The sequence below is a fragment of the Aythya ferina genome (assembly GCF_964211825.1).
Source record: "Aythya ferina genome assembly, chromosome: 1".
Taxonomy (NCBI): Eukaryota; Metazoa; Chordata; class Aves; order Anseriformes; family Anatidae; genus Aythya; species Aythya ferina.
The window spans coordinates 123,106,484-123,125,100 of NC_140296.1; the positions used below are offsets into that span (position 1 = coordinate 123,106,484).

At 49.5% G+C, this 18,617-nt stretch overlaps 1 protein-coding gene across 4 annotated transcripts; it reads left to right on the forward strand.

The window, feature by feature from the left end:
• Positions 1 to 276: 276 nt before the first annotated feature.
• On the forward strand, positions 277 to 18,604 carry CTC1 (CST telomere replication complex component 1). Of its 4 annotated transcripts, XM_084500997.1 has the most exons (24): positions 308 to 343; positions 447 to 604; positions 2,921 to 3,167; positions 4,055 to 4,254; positions 7,531 to 7,675; positions 8,027 to 8,329; positions 8,501 to 8,629; positions 9,103 to 9,329; positions 10,764 to 10,938; positions 11,041 to 11,241; positions 11,428 to 11,554; positions 11,756 to 11,870; positions 12,212 to 12,674; positions 12,957 to 13,046; positions 13,337 to 13,480; positions 13,761 to 13,831; positions 14,645 to 14,754; positions 15,048 to 15,213; positions 15,460 to 15,546; positions 15,631 to 15,790; positions 16,246 to 16,310; positions 16,522 to 16,684; positions 16,822 to 16,948; positions 18,120 to 18,604. In XM_084500997.1, the coding sequence occupies exons 1-24, from the start codon at positions 323 to 325 to the stop codon at positions 18,296 to 18,298; spliced, it is 3,873 nt and encodes a 1,290-aa protein (XP_084357123.1). In that variant the 5' UTR covers positions 308 to 322; the 3' UTR covers positions 18,299 to 18,604. The 4 variants fall into 4 exon arrangements, 3 of the variants coding, with proteins under 3 accessions (XP_084357125.1, XP_084357123.1, XP_084357124.1); XM_084500998.1 differs by lacking the exons at positions 308 to 343; positions 447 to 604 and adding an exon at positions 703 to 1,132; XM_084500999.1 differs by lacking the exons at positions 16,522 to 16,684; positions 16,822 to 16,948 and having other exon boundaries at positions 277 to 343; positions 18,120 to 18,214.
• Positions 18,605 to 18,617: the final 13 nt, after the last annotated feature.

An 18,617-nucleotide genomic window follows, 5' to 3' on the forward strand; every position in this document is an offset into this window, starting at 1 on the left:
CCTTGACCGAGAACAGCACAAAAACAGTTCCTAAAGGGAGAGATGGAACGAGGAGGGGGGGGGAACCACAGCTCTCACGGAGCGATCACATTCACCTCACACCACCACACGAGTGCACGAGGCATCGCTCTGCACGGCCCTTGGGCCTTCCAAAAACAAAACAAAATTAAAAACAAAACAACACCAATGTCAGAAAAACTTCCCCACCCCGCAAGCCTCCACACACTGAGCAGAGGCGAACAAGGTGGGGGGGGGGTCCCGGCGGGCCCCGCGCGCTTCCCGCCGCCGCCCCGTTGCCGTGGTGCCGAGCCCGGCCGCCATCATGGCGGAGCCCAGCGCGGCGGTGAGGGAGCCCCGGGTTTCTTCGGGTCCCCCCGCGTCCCTTGGGTCCCCCCGGGGCTCCCGGCCCCGCCATGCTGAGGCCCCGTGTGTCTGCTTCTCCGCAGGAGCTCCGCTGGCTGCAGGCTGCCGAGGACTTCGCCCGCCGAGCGCTGCCAAGCCGACAGGGGTCGGGCGGAGCGGAGCCGCCGCCATCACCAGAGCTGGCCGCGGTGCTGGGGTGCCTGAGGGGAGCGGGGCGCGGGGAGCTGCCGCTCGGATACAGGTGACGGGACGGGGACAGGGGACGAGGGACGGGACAGGGGACGGGAGGAGGTCGGGCATGAGGTGGAGACACCCACACAGCAGGCTCCGGGTGCAGCCAGGGGGCGCGGGGCTGGGCTGGGGGTGCAGCACCTCCAGTACCACCACTGAGACCAGCAGCAGGACCAGCACCACCACCAGCATCACCAGTACCACCAGCAGGACCAGCACCACCAGCAGGAGCATCACGATCAGCAGCATCACCACCAATATCACCACCACCACCAGCAGCATGCAGCACCACCAGCAGGACCAGCACCACCACCAGCATCACCACCACCAGCATCACCCCCACCAGCATCACCAGCACCACCAGCATCACCACCACGACCAGCAGGAGCATCACCAGCACCTCCAGCAGCAGCAGCAGCAGCAGCCAAAGCAGCGCTGCGCTGCCTGCCCCGGATGCCGGGGGTGGGAGGGCTGTTGTTGCAGACGGGTAACCGCACGCGTCCTCTTGGCTTCCACCTGCCCCCGATTGCTCTTGTGGGTATGATGAAGCGCCGGCTCCACTAGTCTGCGGTGGGGAGGGTGTGGAAGCCAAGTGGGGCATGGTGCTGAGAGCGGGATGGTGCACAGATGGATCCCGTGGGGCTGCACTGGCACCCGTCGGTGCTAGCCCGCTGAGGTTTGTGAAGCAGGAATCTAGGATAGACTACCTCCTTGTTTTAGTGGGTAGAAGCCTTTTGGATTTCTGCTGTCATGAAAAGCATGCAGCTTGCTGAGAAGGGTCCACATTGGATGGTCTGGATCACCTGGATCTATTTCTGCCATCTCCAACTCATGGTGGGGGAAGGTTTGTTAAAACCCCTTGTATGTGAGGCTACTGGGCTGTTTGTAAGCATATGGTGCCCGCAGTCAGCCTTCGAGCTCGGGAGCACCAGAGGAGGGATTGGTCATTATCAATGTGATAACCAGGATCCAGCGTACTCCTGTAGTTTTCATTTCTCCAAAAAACAATCAGCACGTGTAATGAAAACAGGAACAACACTGTGTTCTGCTTGTAGATCATAGGCATCAATATCAGTCCCAATTTTGCTGTATGTCTGAGGATGCAGCAGTTTGCTTATATCCTTTTCAGCTCATCCTTTTCCAGTTGAGGTGCCAAATACACAAGTACCTGCATGTGTTTATCTCTTCTGATTAATTTTTTATACAAGTACTATTTATAGCTTACACAGACCCATCACTCGTCTAGACTAGTTTCTGGCTTTGAACTATTGATACCTGACTTACCAAGTGAAGTTTTTCAAATTCATATTCTCTGAATGTGGTTATCTCCTGCTCCTGAAGAAGTGGGTGTTGCGAATACAGCTGCAGTTTCACAACCTGAAATTGTCAGCCAGCCTCAGTGGAAACAAGTACCAAATCACTAGCCGGAGACTGGTAATAGTAATAACTCTTACAGTATTGCTGTTAGCATGGAGAGAGGACTTTTGTTAATTCTCTAGCACAGCCAGCCAGCTTACAGTCCAGTGAGGATGCTATTTTGTTCTTCCATATTCGATACTGTGGTTAGTCCAAGCATGATAGACGCTCAGGTGGGGAGAGCCTCAACTGTGGTTGATGTCAGCGTTGCTCTTCCTTCTCACGCCCTGCCAAGGCTCAGCATGTGGATGGAAAGATTCAGGGCTCACTTGGCTGTGTTCTTACAGGTGAAGACACAGCCTAAGATTACTGACTTATCTCACCACTTTGTATTGTGTGAGTTATCCACAGGAGCAAATCTGTTCCGAAACTGGCACAGCCTTCATCTAGAAGTTGTTCAGCCTTGCTTTGGCTACAGTTCAGCCCTTTTCACACTAGATGACGGAATTAGTTGGTGTTTACCTATGTTCATTACTGCCATATAAGGTGTCTTGAGCAGTTGTTTGGCTTTCTCAGTCTCCCATTCAAGCCAAAAATGTCTTTAATAACTCTCCTCTCTCCCACCTCCCCCCCCCCCGTTACTAAAAAAACCTGAAAACGTTCCCTTTTGTCAGCTCTCAGTTATTACATTTTTCAGGTCTTCTGCCTACTCAGGTGTCTGTAGCAGCAAAGGGTGTCTGTTTTCGGAGGGGATACTTGGGCAGAACAGACCTGTTGGCTGGGCTGAGGGAGATCCTTGATAAATGCCAGTGAATGGGTTGATTCGTGCCATGTGGTATCATCAAACCCTGCCAACAGCTAAGGCTTTTCTGACTTGGTCAAGCTTTGTCCACTCCAAAGATCACTGTAATCCCTAAGCTTTGCAGGCTGAATTCATGCTTCTATGTTCTTCCTTTTCATTTTTTTCCAGTTTCATCTCCATCTCTGACCTAAAGAGCCAGCAGTGCATGCCATGCTGCAGCCACCTGACCTGGAGCACTAAAGAATTTAAAGAATGGGCTCGTCAAGGAAAAGGTGCTTTACCCACGCACAGCTCTTTGCCGAGGGCTTACCTGATCTTGGTTGGCTATTTAACAGATGGAAGGCAAGAGGACAAAGAGAAGTTGGTAGATGGTTGCCTATATGTGAAGGACAATACTGGGATAATTCCTTGTGAGGTATGTTGTTTGTCGGAGGGATTCTGTGTCTATTACTGCTTCTGGGGCTCTGTCTCAGAGCTCCACAGGCTTCAAATGCTTTGCCAGGGTCTGCAGTGAGAAAAATAAGACATCTATGTAACTGACATGAAAACGGCAAGCTCACATCCTGGGGAGAGGATGGAACATGTCAAATTTGTCATTGCCAGGAGAGCAAATATTGAATAAACTGGCCTGGAGAAAGAGATGAGTGAGCCTGATGTACAGTTCTGTTACGCTCTGAACAGCACGAGGTGGCCTGGGAGACATGGAGATCGTAGAATCCTGGTTTTGTTGAATTTCAGCCAGCGGTGAAGAAAATAACTTTCTGGAGAACTGTAGTGGTTGTTCAGTGATGCACTGATGACATACTTTGAGGAAGTAGTAACTTGTGTGACAGTGCTGTCATACAAAAAGCCTCTTAAAGGTCATAGGACGGGGAGTCTAAGTACTAGGTAACCCCTAGAATGGCGATGAAAGAGCAGCGAGGTTGTTGTACCTGCCAGGGAAGTGAAGAATAGCCCAAAGTGAATTAGTTGTGTTGGTATCAACTTCTAACGCAAAACATGGCAAAGGAGGGCAAGCAAGAATTTTAGAAAAATAGCCTGGAAATAACAAAGCCTCGCGGAGGGAATGATATCATTCAGGAAATGCTCGTTGTAAAGCTCAGCAAATCTTCACCAGATTTGCATCTGGAAGGCCAGAAGTTCTCTGTGCAAGACAGGGAAGTGGGTAGAAAACACTGCTCTCATTTAGTAATGAAGCCCAGCGGTAGAGTTTATGATGTCTGTAACGGCAAATTAGTAAGCAATGCTGAGAAAAACACTGTAATTCATCTCAAGGTTTTATTTCTCTGTCTTTTGCCTTAGCTCCTGCATTTTGAACTCGAGTGGCTGGAGTCCCTGTTCCTCTTCCCAAGCTGGGCATACGTACCGCAGGCAGACCAGGGTGCAGCAGGGTACCTAGAAATCCTCTTGGATCCCATACCGGTAAATCTCCTCCCGAAGAAAGTACCTGAGAGCACTGCAGTCATCTACCCGGCGTCGGCTGAGCCGCTGCTTGCCTCCAGGTAAACGCCTGGCGCGGTCATTGGCGACGTGGTGCTGCTGCTCTGGTTTGGCAGGTATCACAGAGAGTGCTTGGCTTAGGAAGGGCCACGTTATGCTCCTGCAACACAGGTGGGAGCAGGATGGTAAGTGATGGGAGTAAACGTTACGGAATAAAGCCACTTTTCATCCATAAGCTATTTTTCAGGAGTTTACTTGATTATTTTTTTTATGTATTTTGGCAAAGTAGTCAAAATACATCAGGAAATAATTACAGTTTATCTACTACAGAAGAAGCATGAGAACAAAATGATCACTCGAAAGAACTCTTGCTGAGGCTAAAGTTCACTACTTTGCTTAGCACCATTTTTTTCCTTATTTTTTTTTACTTACAGTGAAACAAAAGTATCATTAGAATCCAGAATTACTTTCAAATATGAAATTGGTATATACCACTGGTCAAGTTCTTAACAGGTTGCTGAGATAAAGGTGCCAGTTAGATGTCTGATACTAAGAGTTAGCTGTTCTCTTCAGTGGAAATGGTACTTACAGTACATGAAATTCATAGAATGGTTTGGGCTGGAAGGGACCTTAAAGACCAGGTTGCTCCAAGCTCCATCCAACTTTGAACACTTCCAGGGCTGGGACATCTACCTCTTCTCTGGGCAACCTGTTGCAGTGCCTCACCACCCTCTGAGTAAATACTGCAACTCCCCCAGCCTGTCTTCATAGGAGAGCTGCTCCAGCTCTTTGATCATCCTTGTTGCCCGCTGGACTTGTTCTAACAGCCCCACATCCTTCTTGTGCTGGGGGATCCAGAGCTGAAGCCAGGGCTCCAGGTGGGGTTTCACAAGAGCAGAGCAGAGGGGGACAATCACCTCCCTCACCCTGCTGCCCATGCTGCTTTTGATGCAGCCCAGGATACAGTTAGCTTTTGGGGCTGCAAGCTCATATTGCTGGCTCATGTTGAGCTTCTAATCCACCGACACCCCCAGATCTTTCTCCTCAGAGCTTCTCTCAATTCATTCATTGCCCACTCTGTATTTGTGCTTGGGATTGCTTCAGCCAAGGTGCAGGACCTTGCACTTGGCCTTCTTGAACTTGATGAGGTTTGCCCAGGCCCACCTCCCAGGCCTGTTTAGGTCCCTCTGGATGGGATCCCTTCCCTCCAGCGTGTCGACCACACCACTCAGCTTGCTGTCACTGGCAAACCTGCTGAGGGTGCACTCAGTCCCACTGTCCATGTCACTGACAAAGACATTAAACAGCGCCGGTCCCAATACTGACCCCAGAGGAACACCACTCGTTCCTGATCTCCCCTTGGCCATCGAGCCATTGTCCACAACTGTCTGAACACAACCACCCAGCCAATTCCTTACCCACCAAGTGGTCCATCCATCAAATCCATCAAATCCACGTCTCTCCAATTTAGAGACAAGGATATCATGGGGCACAGTGTCAAATGCTTTGCACAAGTCCAGGTAGATGATGTCCATTGCTCTTCCCCTATTGAGTACTTCAGCCCTCTCTGCATCCAGGTGACCAGGTCTCCCATTTCCTTCCAGAGAGGGCTCACAATTTCCCAAATCTTCCTTTTATCACCAGTGTACCTACAGAAGCCTTTCATGTTGCCCATGATGTCCCTAACCAAGTTTAATTCTAATAGGGCTTTAGCTTTCCTAACCCGATCCCTGGCTATTTGGATGATTTCTCTGTATCCCTCCCAGGCTACCTGGCCTTGTTTCCACCCTCTGTAGGCCTCCTTGTTCTGTTTGAGTTTGGCCAGGAGATCCTTATTCATCTACGCAGGCCTCCTGGCATTTTTGCACAACTCCCTCTTTGTTGGGATGCATCGCTCCTGAGTTTGGAGGAGGAGCTCCTCGAATATTAACCAGGTTTCTTGGGCCCCTCTTCCCTCCAGGGCTTTGTCCCATGGTACTCTACCAAGTAAATCCCTGAAGAAGCCAAAATCTGTTCTCCCAAAGCCCAAGGTAATGAGCTTGCTGTGCTCCCTCCTCGCTGCCCTCAGGACCCTAAACTACAACCACTATCACTGACACTGGTGTCAAACTGGGAGGAGCAGGATGGAGTGAGGTTCCCCTCCCCTGGCAACTCCAGTTTGAAGCCCTCTTCACCAGCTTGGCAAGCCTATGACCAGAGATGCTCTTCCCCTTTTCTGACAGGGGAAAAAGTAGCCAAAGGAACTGCAAGTCTTACTCGGGTTCATCACTTCAGGTTGTGCTAGATAATGTTTTATCTTCGTGAGCAGACAACTCCAGATGCAACACTAAAAATGGACTAGTGAGGTTGCTTTAGGTTCTTCTGGTTTAATGGGCTTTCTGCTTGTGAACAACTTATTTGAGCATAAGTGTTTGTTTTAGCTTAACAACTTTAAACAAGAAAACTTTTTTCATGTTTCAGTGTATACGCTATTAGACTTTGGTTAACCTCAAGCTTCTCTGCTGGTCCCTGATATCTGACCACTTTTCCATGTTCCTTCCTTAAAGATGTTAATAAAGTTCATCAAATATTGTTCTTGGGACTTGTGTACGTTGAGGTCCTGGCGTTTATTTTTAAAAACTTATTTAATTACATAATATTCTTTGTCTAAGAATCAACATTTTCTTTGTTCAGGGTAAGTGGAAGGGTTATTTTGAAGTTCAGTAGGTGTTTAAGTGAAAATGGTAAGTATTTGTTTCTTTAAAAGAAAAATGTTTGTTGGTGTGTTTTCTTTTTCCTTCATTTTCTGAAGTGAAACCGTGAAATGACTAAATATATGCCACCCTTTTCTCCTCTCATCTGCTTTCAGTTTTGCTGCTCTTTTAGTCTGACAAGTTTGTCAATAAGACTGATGTTGCTTTCAGGCCGCTTTTGTTTATAGGCTTAGGGACTTCAGAGTTTCATATTGCATGGATCTACGAAACCGAGTTCTGTTTTCTGCTGCAGAATTGCTTGTGACTTTCTTTTTTCCCCTTTCAACCTATAACTGGCTTCTTGTTTGTGGTAAAGCTTTTTGTAATCTGGCTCTTGTCTTGGAACATGAATTTTTTCAACACGATCCTGCTGTCTTCAAGTATTAAGGATTTTAAAAATGTCGAAGGGATTTAGTATATGAAAAGTTAGAGTAAGCATTTTGTAGCCACATGTTGTTTTGAAAACCTCTCTGAGAAATGGCCCGCATGGCTTTGTTAGATCCTTTATGGCCGGAAGGTGCATGCTATGTGTTGGTGTAATTTGGTTTTGAGATGCTTCGAGTTCTTCCATTTCTGATGTCCTGTGCTTCCTCAATCGTCCTCTAGGATTCAATGTAAGAAGAGGCCAAAACTCAACGTGGCAGGTGAACTGGCCAGGCGCAGCCCTCTCCTTTGTATTCACCGGAAGACATTCTTCTTCCTCTTTCTGAAGTGCTTCACCTCAGCTGTTAGCGTCCCTGTGCTGGTGCAGGTAAGCCCTTGGAGTTTGCCCACAGTTTTTTCACTTGTGTACCTGTTGGTCAATCCATTCTTGGAAGCTTGCCCTTGACTTCTCAGTTTGATTGACGTGTCCTTTTACTAGTGACACTTCTTGTCTTACTCCACGCAGCCTACAATAGCCCACGTACCACAGTCTCTTGCTATGCCCTGCAGAGGTACAACCCTCCTCCCTTCTGCCCTTGAGCATCTTGCAGATATCACCCTTTTAGTAAGAGTGTGAGGTGATCCTCTCAAAAGAAGAGATTTTTTAGGTGGGGTTGGCAATAATAACATGTTTCCCATGCAGGAGATGCTGATGCCGCTTTCTCTTTCTCTGCTCTAGACGCCCAGCCAGCTGGCATGGCACCATGCTCTCCAGTTGGGTCGCAGGTACACAATAACAGGCCTGAGTGTGTCCGGCCTGAAGAAATCTGGGCAAAGGATGTTTGTCACTGGTGTTTCTTCCTGCCTTCTGCCTTACTCTGCGGAGCACGTAAAGGAGCAGTCATTGGACAGTGCTTGGCAAGGAGAATCCTCTCTGCCTGCTTCCCTTGGGGCCACAGAGCAGCTCAGTGATTCCGTAGAACTGAGAGTTGAAGAGGAGAGGCTAGGATCAACCAGAAAGTCCAAGATGATCTCATACGTGGTAAGGATTTGTAGCATTAGCCTTCACCCACTCATGCACCAGGGCTTCAGCTCCTGGCCTGCAAGATCTCGTTGTCATCCTGAATTTATTTCCCTGTCACTCAGTCCTGTGAGTCTCTTATACTCTGGGCTACAATCCTGAATTGTAACTTTCCGTTTGCTTTTTATTTAGGGAACCGTCACCAAAATACTCAATGCCCAAGCTGGTCTCTATGAACTCGATAACAAAGTCTGCTTGTGCCTCGCTTACCAGCAGTTGCTGAACTCCGCGCGTGGACTGCGGCCAGGGGCATGCGTGGAGGTAAAGTTGTGAGGTCTGGTGGGTTGATCTTGGCCAGCTGTCAACCGAGCTGCTTTATAGCTCCTCCTCCTCAGCCAGGCGGGAGAAGAAAATAAAATGGGGGGAAAAAGCTCTTGAGTTGAGATAAGGACAGGGAGATCACTTGCCAATTACTATCACGGGCAGAACAGACTCAAACTGGGAAAAATCCATTTATTGCTGATTAAAAATAGTGTGAGAAAGTGAGAAACAAACTCAAACCACCTTCCCATCACCTCCGCTTCTTCCCAGGCTGCTCCAGGCTCTTCTATGGGCTGCAGCTCCTGTCAGAAAACCTAATCCTGTGGGCCACAGCCTCCTCCAGGCCACATCCACCTGCTCCACCGGGGGCTCCTCCACCCATGGGGGGGTTGCAGCATGGAGATCTGCTCCATGTGATGGCTTCGTGGCAGCCTGCTCATTTCCTATCTTAAACTGTGATGTCTGTCTCTCAGCTCATCGATGTCCACCTCATACAGAAGCCTGTGGTGTCCTCTCCTTCCATTGTACTCGGTGCTTGCCTGAACAGCACCGTCACGCTGAAGAGTTTCTCAAGGCTCAGCACCCCTTACCAGCCGCCGGCCACTTCAGGAAACCTCTACTTACAGCTGCTCTTCCGCTATAATCTCGACATGCCGTGCTACCTCTGGCTGGTCAGCCTCCTGGAGACGTTTGAGCAGAGGTGAGCGTAGTTCTCAAGTCAGGCGTTGTGCAAATGTGCTTGCTGAGCTACCTGGGCATCATAGAAACCACACGTTTGCAAAATTTGCGTGCTTGAAGACTGATGGCAGCACCAATTGCTTCTGGTTAACTGGCCTAAGCCAACCATTTATTAGGTTTCACATCAAGGCTGGGTGCTTGTACCTTACAGAGGAAATGACGGGCTTTTTTTCAGGTCCACGTGCAGTAAGCCCACTGCTCTCTGGAAGCTGCAGTGCTCCAGAGCACGTGCTGACTGACTCCCACCTACACAGCCTTGCTCTGAAGCACAGAGGCACTGTAGGGACGTGCACCTTCCAACCTGGGTTGCTTGGTAAATGAGCGTGGGCACTGAGGCTGGAGCTGGGAACTGCTAGAACCAAATCACAGACAATATAAAGACTCTCACGTCGTAGTTCCTCACAGGAGAAGTTTGTTCTGGAATAGTTAGGGTTGATCACCCAGACAAACAGCAGTTTGCAGAATGCTCTGTCTTCCTCTCTTTTACTGGCATTGTGATTTTTTACCACGCTTTCCAATAAAACAGCTTTGGTTTTGCTCCGGGAATGATGCTAGCTATAAGTTTTAGTTTTCATTAGCTTCAAATGTCACTGCTAAGTTCTGCTACTGCCTGAAAGTTGTTGCAGTGAGTTAGTTACTCTCTCTCTTGACTTGATTTCACCTTCTGTTGTTAAGACTTTGTTTTGACTGGAAGTGCCATCACTTTCAGGTGTTCAAAGCGGTGAGGTAGGCTTCTGAAAGGAACCCAGCGCAAGGAAAATATCAGAACAAGAGCAATCTGTGGTTGTTTTGTTCTGTCTTGTGACTTTTGCATCCTGTAAAAGAAAACCAAGTATGCCTAACATGAGTAATCATTATCAAGCTTAGGAAGACTGCGTGGAGGTCCATTTGTGTGACTTAGAGGGAGGTTATCTTCATGCGGGTTTTTCGTCCGCTTGACTTTTGAGGTTTTGCCAGTCTGTCCATTTCTGTATCTCTTCCTGTTCCTTGTCTGCTCGCCTGGCTTCAATGTGCATCACCCTTAAATGTTCCTTTTTTAATCACTTTGCCTTCTTTTTGCACTTTCCTTAATTCTTGTCCGCACATTTACTTGTAACAAGCAGACAGAATCCCTGAATCACAGAATCACAGAATTTCTAGGTTGGAAGAGACCTCAAGATCATCGAGTCCAACCTCTGACCTAACGCTAACAGTCCCCACTAAACCATATCCCTAAGCTCTACATCTAAACGTCTTTTGAAGACTTCCAGGGATGGTGACTCCACCACTTCCCTGGGCAGCCTGTTCCAATGCCTCACAACCCTTTCAGTGAAGAAGTTCTTCCTAACATCTAACCTGACTTACATGCAAAACCCACTGAAAAGTGAGGTCTACTAATGCGTTTTTTTTTTTTCAGGTTTTCTTGTTTCTTTGGGCACCAGCAACTGTTGCGTAGCTCAGTACACCAAAACCCTGGAGCTGCAGAGAAGTTCCTTGCCCCCCTTCTGCAGGCTGTGGTACCCGGCAGAGAGGAAACAAGAGATATCTGTAACGAAATCCTAGCAAAAACACACCAGTGTCCACTGAGGAAGGTAAATGCTCTGTGAGCTGTTTTCTGTTTATCTGATGGGAAGAAACTCTGCTCTTATCATTATTATTGTTACTACTTATCTTTTTTTTTCCTATTCTCTTAGTATTTGACCCTGGATCCCCCATGCCAGATCCCATCTCTCTCAGCACTGCGTGGCGTGGCAGAACAGAAGAGCTGGGAAGGTTTCTGTCCCTCACAGCTGCTCTCCCCCGTGGAGGCACAACACATGGGCACCCAGGAGCTGAATCGCAGGCTGGCCTGGTCCTACTGCACGCTCTGGGCAGGAAGTTTCCAGCCCCGAGCGGTAAGTGCCTAGTTCCCTTTACCGTCTGCGCCCCGAGATTTCCCAGTTCTCCTTACAGCTGCTGTCCTTTCCCCTGTTCCTCATGCTAGGGAATGAGGCCGCTTTTCTCAGCCGTGTTGTGTTGAACACAGGCTGGGTTTGGGCTGCTGCTGTGCACGCTCTGATTTATCTTCTTTTGTGTTGCAGATAGTGCAAGGTGTGCTGAGAGTCTCCTCCAGGAGCAGTTTGCTCCAGCTGCAGGACAACAGCAGCAGCCTTCCCTGTGTGATATCCCACAGGGATGGGAGCCCCTTTGCCAATACAGCTCTCGTAGGTATGTCCCGCAGAGCCAAACTGCAGGGTGCTGGGCTTTTGCTGTTCTGCCATCCGGTTACAAAACAAGGAAGAGAAGATTTGGTGTGGAGATGCTGAACTTGTCACTGCCCAGCCTCGTGACTGTAAATGAGGAAACTGAGCTTGCTGTTTTTGTCTTCCCTTTTCATTAGCTCAGCTCCTTTCTCTGTTTTCTTTGCAGGATCGCTCTTGCAGGTGGAGAACTATCAGCTTGTCGTGGAAAGATTCATTCAGAGTGATTTTCCCTCCTGGGAGCAGCTGGCAAATCCAGAGTACGTGCGGGAGAAAAAAAGCAGGTGGGTCCCTCTATTCAGTGCCCTGGTAAAACCATTACTCTGCAGTTCCACACCTATTTTGGGTCATGGTAGAGCTGCTTATCAGCATAGCATTTCAGTGCCAAAGCAACCATCCTTTGCTACTTACAGGAAAGGAGATTTTTATCAGCAACAAATCCACCATTTCCATTTTGTTCAAAATACGTCCGGCCTGGTAGCTGCCCTCTGGTTCACCCTCTCGTGCTGCTCTTTCTGAATACCTGCTGAGCACTCCCCAGAAGTGTTTTTGCCAGATGGGTGTTTGTTTTAGGCAGCCACCTGTGGGGAGCAGGGAGTTTCATTGCTCCCATTTGTCATTTCAGTGTCTACGTGCAGTTCTACTTCGAGGACGTTCAGGTTCTCCGTGCTGCGGAAGGACAAATCCAGAAAGATCGCAGGGGTGAAAACAGCACCTCTTTGAGGAAAAGGAGTAATGGCACCTCAGCATCTGAGCTGGAAACCCCAGAGGCAAAAATACTGAAATTGGAAGATCCCAAGCCGGATCCTGACAGAGAAGAGAGGTGTCAGAAGGGCCCGAGCAGCACTGGAAGAAGCAGCTGTGTATCTCAGCTATTCTTGGTGACCCAGAAAGAGGGTCTGATGTTGCGCAATTACCAACTACCCAGAGAAGGAGGTGGAGAAGGACACGAGCTACAGAACAGTTTTCAAGCCACGGTTTTGTGGCTGGGCAGAGCTGTGCTGTGGAACCACCCCAGAGAGATTGGGAATCAACCAGCTCTGGAGGAGATCAGCTGTGATGGAGAAGAGGGCGTGAAACAGCAAGAAGTGAGGCGGGAGAAGGCTTTGGGGGTGTTTTGATATGGTTGGGAGCTGGGTGTGTGATAATTTAAAGCTCTAGATTTCTAAACAATGGGAGAGTGTTTTGTCTTGGGTACAGCTGTGTATTTATACAGGTAACTTCCTTGTGCTGCTCCAAGGGAGTTCCTTCTATTCAACCAAGACACTCTCTGCTGGGCTTGTTCCCTTTCTGCTCTACTTTCCATTTCCTACCTTTTTCCTAGCATCTCTCATCACCTTTTCCCTTTCTCTCTCCCCGTCTCCTTCCAGGTGCTGCTGCTCTTCATGGGGAAGTCGCTGCGATGGTTTCCATTCCTGCACCTGGACGGGCTGTATCGTTTCATCGCGCCCCGCTGCTCGGTAAGGGGGAGGTTGTCTCGCTGTTTCCTGTTGGAGAGTTTTTGCTAAATTGCATGTGGGAGACGAGCTTAGTCACCCTCTGACTTCTCTGTTCTAGGCTTGGAATTCCCATCTGGCTTGCCAAGGAGCTGCCTCAGTTCTGTGTTTAGTTCAAACTATCAGAGCTTTGAGTTCAGTGGTGGTTGTTTTTCTTTCTCGAAACCATTGTTCATCAGCAGTCCTCTTTTCTGTGTGGCTTTCACCTTCTTCCCTTGATAGTCACCTTCGTTGCCTTATCACTCTTCCCTCAGGACTTGGAAGTGTTTGACAAGCTCAGATTTCCACCTGTGCCAGCGGAGTTTTGGGGCAGGTCCTCCTGCCCCTTATGCCTGCCTGTCCAAGACACCTGGCACTTACAGCACGAGACGTGGCTCTCCAGCCCCACCGAGCGCCAGGTACGCGCTGCGTTACTGCCCTGGGCTTTCGTGGGTGACGTGTGGGTCTCTCCAGAAGTGGCTCAGAGATTTACCAGTGTAGAATATCTCATCAATGAGATCCTTCTGCTCTAAGCTCCATCAGGGGCTACTGCTGGGCTTTGTATTTGCCTGCCTCAGAATTAATCTGGGGAGGAAGCATCAGTTTGATGTAAAGTACCTGAAAGCATGCAGAGTTTCTTGACTGCTCTGGCTGTGATAAACTGCAACCCATCTGAGTCGCTCTCTCTCCCAATTCCAGCTGGCAGCCAAGGCAGTGCTGACGGGCATGGACCAGAGAATTGCCTCCATTCCTGAAATACTGAGCACCAGGTTTGTTGGTCTGCCCTGTGCTAGATGCAGCTGTGCCTTATGGAATGGGTCAATTTTTTTCTTTGCTGGAGACACCACAACATTAATAAATGAATAATTAATGACTAATGAATTATCTGCCCGACAAGTATTGGTTAGAAATACTCCGATGTGCAAGTAGCCCAGGCTGACTCTGTCCTGTTCATCAAAGCTAAAGGGATTGCAGGCTACGTGGCTGCAAAATGGTGTCCAGAAAAAGCTTGCACTGCTGCTGGTGTGGAGTAGGTGCCAACGATCCACAATAAATTCCTGTCAGAAGTGGAAACAGGTGCAGCAGGGAAAATGTGGAAGGGTTTTTGTTTCCTTTTGTTTGTTTTTAATGCAACGGGCTCAAATAAATAATGAGGTTGGAAGCTTTCCTTTTCAAAGCACGTTTAATCTGGGATGATACGCACACACCCCAAAACCTTTACCAGTGTGCTATGGTTAGCTGGGTTTTTCTTTGCTTGACTTCCTCCTCTAAGAGAAATAATCAGGAGTGAAGCAGGAAGGAAAGCTGTCATTTCTCTCCCCTTTTCTGTTATTTCTTCACCTGAAAAAGCAGAAAGCAAGTTATGGGGGGGCCTCTTGTCGCTGGGTGGGGTAGGCTGCAGCAAGCTGCCCTGTATCCAGTCGTTCAGGTGCTCAAGGGCAAGTTCCCCTGAAGCTGGGCTGAAGTAACAGCACTGCACTTAACCCCGACTGACCTTTCTTGTTGCAATCTTGGTCGGGACTTTTTCCTCTGCCTTTGTCTTCAGGCGAGACGGAAATGCTATGATTCTGGTCTGCTCTCAGTTTCAGAGGTTCCCTGGTTTCTTTCTCTGGTGAGATAGTGGAGAGGATCTTGTGTGCCTCTCCTAAGAATGAGAAGCCTTCTGTGACTCTCAGCCTTCTCAAGGAGAAAGGTAAGATTTCATGACAGCCTCTTCAGGTAACGGATTGTTTCTTGCTTGTTTCTGTGTCAGAGACCCACTGCGCTTGGCTAACTGCGTATCTGAGGGCAGGGGGAAGTGTCCCACTGTATGTCAGAGGGGAAACTGCACAGTGTGCGTGGTGGCTATGGGAATCCTCTGCCTGGGAAATGTGTCAGATGGAACAGTAGCCTCACTGTGACGAGAGAGAAAATAGGATCAGCTCAGTGACAGACTAAGCCGCCTGTGCGTGAGCTCATGATGTGTTTTGTTCTCTGCCTCCTCAGGGAGTCTGCTAGGCAGCGATCACAGCGTGAAGCTCAGCATCTCCGTTGCTTCAGGCTCCCCGGCTGTGCTGGACGTTTACATCGCTGCGACCTATACGCAGCATCTGTGGGGTTTGCTTCCTGGAGCCAAGATCCTCTTCCAGAACTTGGAGCGCAAAATCTCCAGGTACCGCTGTCTTTAGGTCCCTGATCTGGTCCTGCTCTGGATCTGACCTCCCTTTTAATGTCTTTGAAACCATTTCTCCTCTGGTTTGGGCTTTCCTGATCCCTTCTGCATGCCTCTCTGTCTCCCCAGCCCTCACTACAAAGGATTTTTTACCATGTTGCAATTAAGACCAGACCAGCCGTCTCAAAAAACTGGTCAATTTACTTTCTTTGAGCTGTTTCTGGCATCTACCCTCTCATATTGCAGATTCCACAACGTTTACTGCACGTACATTGCCTCCAGCTGTGTCACCGTCCTCTCTCTGCCAGCTTCTCACCTACTTCTTCCTTCCAGGTGAGTTTAGGGTCTGTTCTCACCTTTCAGTGTCCCGTTAAAGGTTTCTCTGTTTCACGTTTGTCATGTTCCCTTTTCTTCTAGCCCTGCAGGAAAAGCCTCATCCCCCTCACTAGTGTTTCTGTCCAACTTGCAACTTCACCTCCAAAACCTGCCCCAGGCGCGGATTTTATGCCACTTGTCCTGTGTGTTGACCCTGTCCCTGCAGTGGGTTTGCTCGCTGTGCAGCAGCATCTTCAAAGAGGTATTCAAGCCGCTGGGGATAATCTGGGAGGAGCCTTGCACACTTTCTACTCATCCATCCCATGCTACCGGGTAGAAGGGAGGAGTTCCTATCCCAATTCCAGCACCTCTTTTTCCGGGGTCTGAAAAAGACGTGCAGATTGGGAAGGGACCAAAATGACAGCCGATAGGAAGGATGCATCTGATATCAGGCAGGAGTGCGGGTAGAGTGAGGGCATTCAGGGGGAGAATCCCGTTTCAGTGCTCTGCTTTTCCCCTGTGTGCCGCTTTTGGGGTTCATCACCTTGCAGCATGTTTTTTCACCCCATGCAGACTTTTCCCAAGGCATCCACGGGAAATTCAGTGAAATCCTTTAATCCTTTGCATCCTTAATTAGGGGGATTAAGAGAACCAGCGGCCGTTCCCCTTCTCTCCTGTGCCCATCCGTGCATAGCTGTGGCTTTCTTCTTCCTTCAGGGGAAGTGCACCCGACACAGCCCGCCCTGCCCATCGCACACGGGAGTGAGGCAAGCCAGTGCACGGTAAGGATCGGGTCCGGGGAGAGGAGGGCAGGAGGGAAAGATTTACACAAAACGTGAGGGAACAGGCAGATCACGGACGGGCTGAAGACAGGACAGCGAAGCTAAGAGCTGCGATTCCTCACGTCCTGGCTGTGAACAAACACTCCTCTCTCCTGGCTGAGACCCATTTTCTGGGACGTGACACCCCTCAGCCTGCCCGCTGTCTCCGCAGGGTGCTGGTGGAGGACGGAACGGGCGAGGCCCTGGTGCTGTGCAGGAACCAGCACGTGGCGGCGATGCTGGGCTTGAGCCTTCCTGATTGGGAAGCCGTGCAGAGCTGCGTGCAGAGCAGGGGCAGAGTGTCCGTTCAGTACGGGGAAGCTCCTGGGATGGGGGTGAGTGGTTTGTTCAGGCACTGGCTGTGGCGTGCGGGGCTTGAGCCTCAGCTGGACTGGGTTCCTCTTTGCCACGGGTCTTCTAGTGGCTCCCTGCCTCCCTCAGCACGTTCACTGACAGCTCACGCTTCCCTTAGTGTGTCGAGGATCCCGAGGATCCCGTCGCTTGCTACCTAAGGAGCCTTTGTAGGAGTCCTCTCATCTGCCGCCCCATCCTGCTGGATTTCAGCCTAGACAGGAAGCCCTCCAAGATCCTGCAGCCTGGTGAGCAAACACCGCTGGCTTTTGTGACGCTGGGTGGGCGTGGGAAGGAAGGGAGGAGCCGGCTCACCATGCCGGGGAAGGAGAACCGCCTTCACTGCCCGCAGAACAGGATCGCTGGAGGATTTCCGTGGAATTGTGAGCTCTGCAGCATAGGGCGAAGATGTCTCAGCAGAGCTATGGTTACAAAAATACAGAAATAATGTAGAATATTGTTGTATGAAGAGACTTTTATATACGATTGGTTTTACTTTACACAGAAGCTTAAAAATAGCACTGAATTAGCCTTGCAGTCGTGGTGAGGAACTTGGAACTATTCTGTTAACATTTTATGTGTGGTTCTGGGAAAACATGTTGGTTAAACAGCCAGGATAGTCATTGTTCTAAGGTGCCAATGAGAGGCGTGTGTGTTTATGTGGTGGTGCTGAGAACGTGTTTTATTAGCAACCCCTTTCCACTCTCCCATTCCCCAGAGCTGAGGTAACAAGTTTATTTCAGCAGTTTGCCTCATACCTAAAAAAAGCCCTCACCTTCACAGCAAGTTTTCCAGCCCTGGGATGGGAAGGGTTCTGGCCAGCCAGAGTTACTGGGTGAGCTTTCAAACTAAGCAGCTTTCAGCCTTAGTCAGGATGTCAGGTAGAGTCAAGAGGAGGTCTGGAAATCCTCACCGTGGCCACAGGATGTACAGTGCTGAAGAGTTTTGAGTTCAGGGCTGGCGGCGTCTGAGCACGTCATGCCACAGCTCTGCAGTTGTTTTATTAAGGGGATGTCCTCCTCAAGCCACTCGTGCTAACACCCAGCACTTGGGTGTGAGTCCAGGGGCTGCTTGTTGAGCTCACCAGAGGATGCTGTGCTCTTGGGTCTGTCCTCTGGCTGTGACACCGTACGGCCAGCTTGATGGTGAGAAAAGACACAAAGCTCAGTGCTGCAGCTCTGTGAGACGTGCATCGTTCACAGTAAATCCACCGTGCAAACGTCTGTTTCCTCTAAGCTGGAGGAATGCTGGCTAAATGCTTTAATCCTGTATTCATTAATCTTCCCATCCTTTGTGGTCTAGCAGATGCTAAGCAGCTGCTGCGAGGCCTTCCCTCCCCCAGCAGCTTTTACATTTGTTTGCTCGAACGTGGCAGGAGCCATCCGCTGAGCTGTTACAGGTTGTGTCCTTCCCCTTCAGCTCCCCTGCAGCTGAGAAATTTTCGGAGCGGTGAAGTGGAGTTTGTGTCACAGACGGGACCTCGCCAGAGCCTGTTGTGCCTGAACGTGGAAGAAGTGGAACAAAAAGCCTTGTGCTATCTGACCAGAGAGAGGATTGGGAGGATGCCAAGGCACTGCCAAGATGGAGCCACGGCTTAACATCTCCCCCAGCGGGAGGGGAGTTATGGAAACACCCCCTGGGATTAGGAGCTTTATTCTTTGCCCCTTTCCAGGGGGAGCACAGGCTGGCGAGCACAGCATGAAGGGTGTAATCAAGAAGCTGCTGTGACTTACACAATTCTTGAGTTCTGGACCATTGCAACGGCTGTTTTGGACTGCGTTTTGGGGGAGAGGTGTTTGGTGTCTCCTGCTTGGTGGCCATTGTTCTGGGCCTAAGGCACACAATGTGTGCATTTTATGTGGTAGTATCTACTAAATAAAGCTATTAAAATGCAGTTCAAATAACAGTGTCTGTTTC

What these genes read in the sequence shown, in the direction of transcription:
- CTC1 (XM_084500997.1), top strand. Translation starts at nt 323, where the DNA reads ATGGCGGAGCCCAGCGCGGCG. An exon ending in CTGGAGACGTTTGAGCAGAG is followed by an intron (nt 9,330 to 10,763) that starts GTGAGCGTAGTT and finishes TTTTTTTTTCAG; the next exon opens with GTTTTCTTGTTTCTTTGGGC. An exon ending in TCATCGCGCCCCGCTGCTCG is followed by an intron (nt 13,047 to 13,336) that starts GTAAGGGGGAGG and finishes CTCTTCCCTCAG; the next exon opens with GACTTGGAAGTGTTTGACAA.